We start from the raw sequence: 9,788 nt of genomic DNA on the forward strand, positions 1-9,788 counted from the left end.
ACAGACAGACACACACACACCCTGAGCTTTCCCTTCTTTCCCACACATCACTCCGAGCCGTCTCAGACGAATCATTAGCCCCACAAAGCCGAGGATTACCCTCTCAGAACCGGTCATGTTGATGGTGAAGTGATCTCCTTGGTGCTGCATGTGTGTGCGCTCGCACATCAACTCTGGCATACACAGATGTTCTGGAACCAGAGTGACAACAAGACTATTTTTAGACGAGGCTGCCCACACATGGGCGAGTTTACAGCAGGGGAATTGTGTGTATGTGCATGTAACGTGGGGGAGTGTGAGTGAGGAGCTGACAAACATCCAGCAGCGTCCAGGTGGTGAGACTGAGAGCATGGAAAGCAAAGGGAAAAGGGGAAAAGCTGTGGAAAATCAAACTGGGCCTTAAATACAAGGAGAGACCACAGCCACTTACACAGAACCTCACACACACACATAAACAGACACAACTGGGTAGCAGCCCTGGCACCTGCACACCCAGAGAAAAGACTCTTATGTAATCGAGTTTGAGATATTCCAATAGTGTTTCCAGACTCATGAATGGGTGGCAAAAGCTGTGTGAGCTTGTTTCTGTGCATGTCGGCAGTAATGGTAGCATACAGGCAGCTAGGTGACAGCAGTGAGAGTCCTCTGGAGGTAGACAAAGCATAAATTAGCCTCATTGAGTGACAGTTAGACTTTCGCTGGGTGCCGCCACGGCTTACCTGCAACCTCCACTATGTCTCCTGGGACGATGTCTCTGGCTTTGATCCTCTGGACAGCCTTGCGGTTCATGCGGTACACCTTTCCCATCTCTGGTTCATACTCTTTCAGAGCCTCAATGGCATTTTCAGCATTTCGCTCCTGTGTAGAGAGATGTCAGAAAGAGAAAGTCATGCCAGGAAAAGGACACGGATAATTTTTTAACTTCTTGGTAAATTCATGTTTTTAGAATAAATTGTATTCAATGTTTTCTTGCATTAACAGGTTATTCTGTCACAAGGCAAACACACTAAAAGAGAAAAGTCGCTTATGTTGATTTGTTACACTGTGTCCCAACAGAGCAGGGCAACATGCCTTCTTTCCCAAATTGCTGATGGTCTCCCCATCTCTATTTTGGACGCTTGCATCTAAAATTCCTGCTTCCTTGTCAACACAAATGAACCAAGAGGGCATTTTGCATGAGCTCCCTGGTTTGTTTATGCTTCGACTTGACGCACAGACTAACGTTCTCCGGCGTCGACAGCCTCATCCTATTGCAATGTGCCATTTGGATGTACAGATGTTAACTCATTGTGTCAGTTTGAATAGAGCACACAGATAACAAGACACTAAAGGTGAATCCATGTATCCTGCAACAGCTGGCGGACAGGATAAAATGTTTTGACTTTACTGTCCTCTTCGGCATCGTTAGTCTCTGTAACCAGGTGAACACCTTGTGGAAAGAAACATTACTCATGTGTATGTATACACTTTACACAGAGACACAGGATGAAGAGTGTATCTCACCTGCCAGACCCCGATAACAGCGTTGGCGATAAGGATAAGAAGAATGACAACTGGCTCAACAAAGGCGGTGGTTGTCTCCTCTCCTTCCTCAAACAGAGCCAACACCTAGATGAACATACACATGTTGACTCAATTATATACATTTTCAGTAACAGCTTGCTCTGAAACATGTTTGGGAGGAAAAATGCTTGAAAAATATGGAAAAACAAAGCCAAACTGAGCTGCAGCTCAGTTCCAGTGTTATCTTTAATGGTTCCCACCTTGTACTCCTACAGACTACACAGATAGAACTCAATACCCCTTGTACAACTACTACTAGTCATAATATGACTTTGAGTGATTTTAGTTACTTTTAGCTAACTATTTCTCTTTCATCCATTACTATTAGCTAAGGTTACCTATTTAAACAATATATCCATTGACCATTTATTTAATTCATTTATCAATTATCTTTGGTTAATAAGTTAAACCATTTATACATTAGCCAACTTTTAGCTAATTATTTCAACCATTTATCAATTAGCTTACTTTTAGGTAATTATTTAAAGTATTTCTACATTACTTTTGGTTAATTATTTATCCACTAACATTAGCCTACTTTTAGCTAACTATTCCAACCATTTATCCAATAGCTTATTATCTATTTCAACTATTTATGCATTACTTTTGGTTAATAAGTTCAACTATTTATTCATTATTTTTAACTGTTTCAACAATTCAAGAATAACTTTCAGCTATCTATTTCAATTTAAGATGAATCAATACAGCATGTAGATATATTTTCTAAATTTAAATTGTAATTTTAGCTTGTTTGTTTTTTTCAAATTAGTTGAGCTGCTCTAGAATCTTCCTGTGTACCCGCTGGCCACTGCCAAAGTACTGTGGTACGAGTAACTCTGGTTATGAATGGCTGGTCTATAGACTGCAGTAAACCTCTGACCTCCACAGCCAAGAGCAGGTGATAAAGTGTAGCTGAAATCAGGAGAGATCCACTTATAGCCTGCTCTTTTCATAACACTAGCACTCGAAACAGAAAGGCTTGTAAATGGCCAGAGGGTCCAGGCCTGTGCCTCTGCAGGCTGCACACATTTCAGGCTGGAAGTGACTGCAAAGGCAAGATACTGCAGAGCGCAGTGACAACACAAGAAAAACTAACATTTCTCACACCGAGCAGGAAAAGCTGGTTTGTCCTTCTAACAGTGACTGTGGACATTCAAAACAAATATAATTAGTCTAAATGATGCAGTCCTAATTAGTCTCATATCCATTTCTCTCTCCACTCAATACACTGTGTCATTCATTTTAGGTTTTTTTTAAGTTCATTGAAACTCTACTTGACACTAAATTAAAACAAATGAAGGGTGTGCTTTAAAAACAACATTATAAATACATAAACTGAATATAATAGAGTCTCAAAAAAACAAATACTCTCATATAAACGCTAAATGTAATGACGAAACCCTCATATGTTGGATAGCCTAGAGCAGCAGGACGATGCCTAAAATGACAAGGGCAATAAAAATAAATTAAATCCTGCAGGAAATTAGATCATTGGGGAAATAAAATCATTGGGATTACACTGGAACTGGACTAATTTTAAACACTTTCATTATTACGAAGCCCAGTTTTGCAGTAGTGCATTTTGTAGTACGGTTTAGACCCAGTACACCCAAGCCCTTGGATTGTAGGAAAATCACACGCAAATTAACATTTACATAAGGATTTGTGGGATCTACTTCTTTCTATGGTGCAGTGTCTTTTCGGATGACTGTGTACCAGAACATGAGGCTTGAGTGGGTTGAATGACAAGACAGTCAACAGCTAAAACTGCGAGACTGAAATCTGCTTTAAAAAAAAAAAAATCATTAATTAAATAATTACGTAAAATCTTACTATGTACATCTTAAGTGCTTAAACTAATCTGAAGTGATCATTCTGTTCAAGTGATCTAGTCATTCCTCTTTTATTCTGCAACGCAGAATGAAAACAATTTACTTGATCAGCTGTTCATGCCTATTATGGCATTATAAACTCAAAGCACAACAATCACTCCCTTTTTATTTTTGATCTGAGAGACGTCAATCTAGTAGTGATAATTGAACCAACTCACTAATGTCATAGTCAAATTATGAGGTTAATTGACCACACAAGAACTAAACCTGCAATAACATTTTGGCCACTTGAGGGCAGAAGAAACAAGCTGTTAAACAACAAGACATATTAACATTAATATAGTTAGGGTTAGGGTGCTAGAAAACATTACTTCTTTTCACATTGAGCAGAATACAAAGCAACATTAGCATTCATCTGGAGTCGAGTTTCCAATGAAGTCCAATTTTCACCTTCCTGTTGAAGCTTTGTTTTTGTGAACTTCTGAGAAACATATCTGGCCCACTATCTGCTAAGTTCTCCACTATGTTCAGTAGTTAGTTGCTAACTTCCTATTGCTAACCTTTGCTAACTTTAGGTTCTGGGCAGGCAGCGTACAGTCGGTTTTTAGAGATTTTATTCAGAAAGCAGCTGCTTACTGTACAGTTTCAGTTACAGGTAGTCATGTGATCAATTGTTAATATAAAAAAGGTGATTACAGCTGTCATGCCTCAAAAAGTACCTCAGAGGTGGAATAAACCTACAATAAACATATAAATGAATGCAATTGCTTTATTAAATTAAAAAGAACTGGTTACAAATGAACATCTCCTCAGAGATCAACAAATATACTGTGCAATTACTATTATGTAACTATACTTCCCCATCTTCTATGGCCAGATATAGTTATAACAGTTAGTTACTTAATGCTATAATGCTATAATGCTATAATAAGCACTGAAGTACATTTTTAGGAGATTACAACAGAAAAAGCTCCCCACTGCAACACAGAAATGACTTCATATTTATGTTTCCATTATTTTATCAATAACAGCTAAAATTGCTGCACAACAAAGGCAGCAGAGAGAGAAGGGGAGATAAAGTGGATCTACTTTTCCATGATCTGATGGGGCTTATCAAATGATAAAAGAGTATATTCTCTGCAGAGTATTGAGCACCGGAGTGTACGTCTCAGCAGCCTGAGCCTGGTCGATAGCTCATCATTCCACATCATTTGGGACGGTAAATCTCCCTTCTGACGGGGCCGAGATTGGAGGGCAACAATGGCAGTCCTCTCAGTGAGGACGACTCAAAAGACACTTCACACAATCAGTGCACATTCAGAGAGGGGTTTGAATACCTAACTCCTACTTTCTTGCTGAATAGGAGTTCAAATGGAGAGAATCTGGGGGAAATTTAACTGCTCGCATTTGGCAATCTGATGCAAAATTAGGCTCAGATTCAACGTTGGGTTTTGAAATCAAAGCTTCATCACCAAAATAAACCTCTCCTTACAGCTTTAAACACTGCACTCCTCACACCCCACATGCATAACTGAACGCTGAGACACATGCCGACAGATGGCCCATTATATCTGAACGTCTCCAGAGTTTTGGAACATCACACGGCGCTCGGCAAAATGGAAAAACACATTTTATTCATATCAAATTCATCAGAAGAAACACTCCTAAGGTCACCTATTAAAAAATGTGATGTAAACACAGGAGGCTTAAAAAACCAATTCAACTGTCACTTGACTTTTTAAGGCCCTTCCTGTACTCTCTTGACCTGCCCAACACTAGCTCAACTTGATGTAGTGATGTGGAAAACCAAATAAAAGATCAGCCCTTTCTCTTCCTTCAGCTGAAAGGGAGGAAGTACACTGATTGTTTCAGGTGGCTAGTGTGGCTTTCTGTGTGGGGCTCTGCTCTATTAAACCCCTACCAGAGAGCCGGCTCACTATCAGCTTGTAGCCTCAACAAAACAGACAAATTATAAAAAATAAATAATAAAATGGTCTCAGCTAAGGCGCAGTTCAGGCTATAGCTCGCTGGATTTAATTCATAAACAATGTGCTTTGCTTTTTTTGCTGTAAATTTGTTGTCATATGTACATATATTATAAAGTAGCCTACCCTTCCCTGTTTTGTCTGATGATAAGCTTCAGTCTTGTGCCATGCAAAAGAGGCAGGAGAGTCTAATCATCTCAGTTTGAATATATTCAAAAGATCAGCCAAATGAGTCCCAGGCTATAGTTTAACTTTCACTCCAGTTTATACTGGTGACATACAAAATTGTAAGCAAATAGGTTCAAGGAGGACTAAAGAAATATCATTTATCAACAGACAAGCTCTGCAAATGTGCGTGATTAAGACAAGCTGCTCTTGACTGTAATATATTTGTGATTTTGAGTCACAAGGAACCTCACATTAGTTAGGCTGAAACCTCTCCAGGCAACGATGACATTGTAAAGCATGAGGGTCTGTGCGGCTATGGAACAGGGGCCGTGTTCCACTATAAACAACCTTTTTAAAGTTAGGAAAGCCTGATTTACATGAGGAAAAGTGAGCCCACGCTCCAGAGTCCTGCAGTTACAACCCACGCCTGCTCCGAGAGCCTCTCACTAACACGACAACAGTTAGGGAAGATATATTGTGTCATATACATTTTTAGAGCAATTTTCCTACTTTCAGAAATAGCAACAGCAATTCCATCCCGAGACACCGGGGACGTGCAGTAATAGATGGAAAAAAGTTATTATGCAGTCAGGATTCCCCCTGCTCCACCCCTCTCCGACCTTCACCACCCTCTGACTGCAACCGGGGTCACAGTTTGAGACACTGCAGCAGAGGGAGTTTTGATTGATAGTTTTGTTTCCAGTTCGGCAGAAATACTCTGCCTGTTCCCCTTGCTGAAACCATATCAACACTGAATGGAAAAGCCTGTAATACACTTGTTTCCACATGAAAGGAGACCACTAACTAGGTTGAGCAGTGTTCTAACAGGGGAATAAAGCAGCCTAAAGCTAACGGAGCAGTCTTATTAGGTGGCAATTTCCTGGCCAATGTCCAATTTAGGTCTCAAATCCCACAGGGGTACATTTGAGAATCAAGATCAAGAACAAATAAGATGAAGGCCACTGGCATTTTAATTATCTGGGTCGTACTTACAAAGGAGACACAAGCAGCTAGCAGCAGGATCCTGACCAGGAGGTCCTCAAACTGCTCCACCACCAGCTCCCACAGGGACTTCCCTGAAATAGACAAATACACGTCACACACCTTTATGCATCACACTCAATTTAACGTCTGTGGCTTCTACTGTGAGGCTCAAAGTGTGCCATTATACTTAACATCTATAAGATGACATTAGTTTCATAGTACTGATAAGCGATGGTAAAGATAAACATTCCCTGTATTTACAGAAGAGTAGTGGTGTGTGACTATGGTTGGAAAAGTGCAGTAGTGTACACTCCCAAAGTTTAGCCCTCAGTCTACAGAGAAGAAAGGATCCTGACTCAAGACACTTAATCAGGTAGCAAAGGGAGGAGGATCACAGCTCACTGGAAAAATCAATATTTACCTTCTTCAGCTGGGAGCTCTGTGGATGTCACACCACGGCGGTTGTAAAGGAATCAAGTTGGCGGGGCCGGAGAGAGTGGAGAGGGTGGGGGAGGAAGGTGGAAGAGAAAGACAAAGAGCAGTTAATACATTTGATTAACTCAGTCTGACTTTGAGATGCATGGACACGTACAAATGACTCTGCAGAATCATTCTGCTTGGTTATGATGATAAAATGATGAATAACTACCAATCCAACTGATCCTTTATGGATTCTCAACTCTTCTTAGTGCTTTTAATATAGCTTCAGGCCTACAGTATTAACGCTGCATGATGACTCTCAGGAAAAATGGTGTATGCTGTAATAACAATCAGCTTCATAAGACCTAACCAACGACTTTGACACCAGTTTGATTGCTCATCTTCTGCTCTTGTAAAGGTTAGCTGAAATCACCACCCATAAATGCTTTCAAATCACCTGTAAGATGGGACTCAATATATCTAGGGTGAAGTGGATGGAGTGTGTCTCTTCACAATGAATACCAGTAAATTATCATCAACCCATCATCACTTTTATTGATGCAACAGATTATTTTCTCAATTAATCATTTGGTCCATAAAATGTGAGAAAACATACAAGCTGTGTTCAAATAGCTTGTTTTGTCTGACAAACTGGCCAAAAGAAAGACAAAAATTTTGTTTAATATCATAAAAAAAACTGAAAAATATTGAAATGAGAGACAGGAAGTAGTGAAGATTGGGCATTTTTGCACAAAAAATTTATTGGAACAATAAACTGATTATCAAAAAAATTGCCATCTTTCTGTTGATCAACTAAGTGAGTAATAGACTAATTGTTTCAGCTCTCAGTCCCATATTACTCACTTTATTTTTTTAAATAAATCACTATGAAATTGCCAAGGTTTTATTTTATTGCAGGTACTGTACTGTAGTCTTAACATGCATGCAAACAAACCAGGGAGTAGTGCTGAAGTGTTTGGTAGATAGATGTGAAAATCTGCAGAATTTTCAGTTTTATATCAGTGTAAAATAAATATCTTTTAGTTTGGATTGTTAGTTGGAAAAAAAACAATTTTAAGACATCACATTGGGCTCCGGGAATACTGCTTCATTATTAAATAATTGAGAAAATAATTAAAAGATTAAACAATGAAAATAAATAAATAGCTGGAGCCTTATCTGAGGTGGCTTTGAGAATAAAGGTAACCTTTGTTCGCTTGTCCAGGCCACACTAGGTAATGTCATTGACATTCATGCTGCAGCCTTAGACTCTAAACTGTTGGAGTTTATTTCTCAGTCACAGCCATCAGAGCACTAAACCCCCTCCCCTTTATTTGCATCAGTATGTGGGTAAGCTCCCACAAAAAGAGACCCAAGAATCCCAGCACGTTGCTCTTTTCTTTCACATCATCTTGTCATTTGTCACTTCAAAAGAAAAGCTGTGTTTTTTGGCATTTTGAGACAAGCTGAGCATCTTATCCACTCTGATTTGATTACCAGAACACAACACCCACCACACATGAGTCACGGGTGTGAGTAGAAAACACATCAGTCATATTCTAAAAACATTCCAATTGACAAGTACTGTTGATCAGTGTCACCACAATGAGACACAGGCGTGCTTAGTCACTGCATTTGTCAGATCTTCATCAAGTCCAACGCAGAGCCATGGCCAAACAGGTCCAATGTAACCAGCAACATACATCTATCTGCTAATTTTCTGCTCGATTTCGGGTATTTCTCCGCCATCAAACCATTGGTTTGATTTCTTCCTGGAAAAGTTGGGTTTTCGTCTTGAAGCAGTGGAAACCTCGTGTTTCTCTGCATGTTTTGACCATACCGCACTACACGAGTATCAAACGTGAACCTGTGGAGAGAGGGGCTGGAAAGAGGAAGGGCCATGACGTGAGCCCGCAGCCTCCTTCCAAAAACAAAAACCCCTCCAGCCAACCACTCACATTACACATGCCACTGGCGGAAAGAGAAATTAATTCACATCATGACTTCTCGACGGCTTCAAAATGTATTTTTAGAATGGTCTTGACAAAAAGTTGTTTGATAACTTCAGGAGGAATCATTTTCTTGTAATAAAACCAGGGGAAGCGAAACGGATTGTTGCAGTGCAACAAGCTGTAATATGCAAAAAACCCACTTTGATTTGACAATACCTCAGTCAAACCCGCACATGAGCTGCTGAATATTATTAGTTTTGCATAATCTATTAGAAAACAACCCTCTTGGGAAGACTGACCCTTGTGCAGAGGCCGTCTTTCGACTCCTCGAATGACCACCCTCAGCCTGTGTAAGAATAGCTGATGAGTCATTGTGAATGGCTTTTTCAAACTTGCTGTCTGGAGGGTTTTCAGAGTTCAGGTTGGACACGGTTGAACTCACGGGGGACTTTTGGCTGCACTCTGCCAGCAGCAGCAGCAGAAATGTGGAGAAGTGGGTTCTGCTGTTTTCCATGCTCCACCAGTCTGACATAAGCCTGTTTCCCCATTACTGTGCCTCCCTGGTTGTATAATGTTTTTATGGCAGACAGGCTGGCTGCGACTCCAGTGCTGGAGACAAAGATGGACTGACTGAAAGGACAAGGCAGACGAAAGGGGAAAGAGAGAGAGAGAGGGAAGGAAAAAGAGAGAGAGAGGGAGGGAGGGAGGGAAAAGGCTGGAGGTGTTGAACGGGGTTCCCCGGCTTCCCTCTGCCAAGGATTCCCTCAGTCATCTGGGCTCTGTCAACCCGAGGCTTGCCCAGGCGCATTCCTGAATACTGACTTCACCTCTCTCTCTCTCTGTGTCCCCACAGCACCTCCCCACCCCCCCTCCTCCACCCCGCC

General features: G+C 40.7%; 1 protein-coding gene across 1 annotated transcript in view; it reads right to left on the reverse strand.

Annotated features, from left to right (window-relative positions):
• The window catches only part of atp2a3 (ATPase sarcoplasmic/endoplasmic reticulum Ca2+ transporting 3), a 56,408-nt gene that overhangs the window by 36,532 nt on the left and 10,088 nt on the right, over positions 1-9,788 (reverse strand). The window contains exons 2-5 of the mRNA XM_035666167.1: positions 6,954-6,971; positions 6,542-6,624; positions 1,504-1,608; positions 720-858 (exon numbers count right to left, since the gene is read on the reverse strand). Of these exons, the coding sequence (XP_035522060.1) occupies positions 720-858; positions 1,504-1,608; positions 6,542-6,624; positions 6,954-6,971 (345 nt within the window). The remainder of the gene's footprint in view (positions 1-719; positions 859-1,503; positions 1,609-6,541; positions 6,625-6,953; positions 6,972-9,788) is intronic.

This window comes from Morone saxatilis, unplaced genomic scaffold (genome assembly GCF_004916995.1).
Source record: "Morone saxatilis isolate NCDOM2014 unplaced genomic scaffold, NCSU_SB_2.0 Contig20, whole genome shotgun sequence".
Lineage (NCBI taxonomy): Eukaryota > Metazoa > Chordata > Actinopteri > Moronidae > Morone > Morone saxatilis.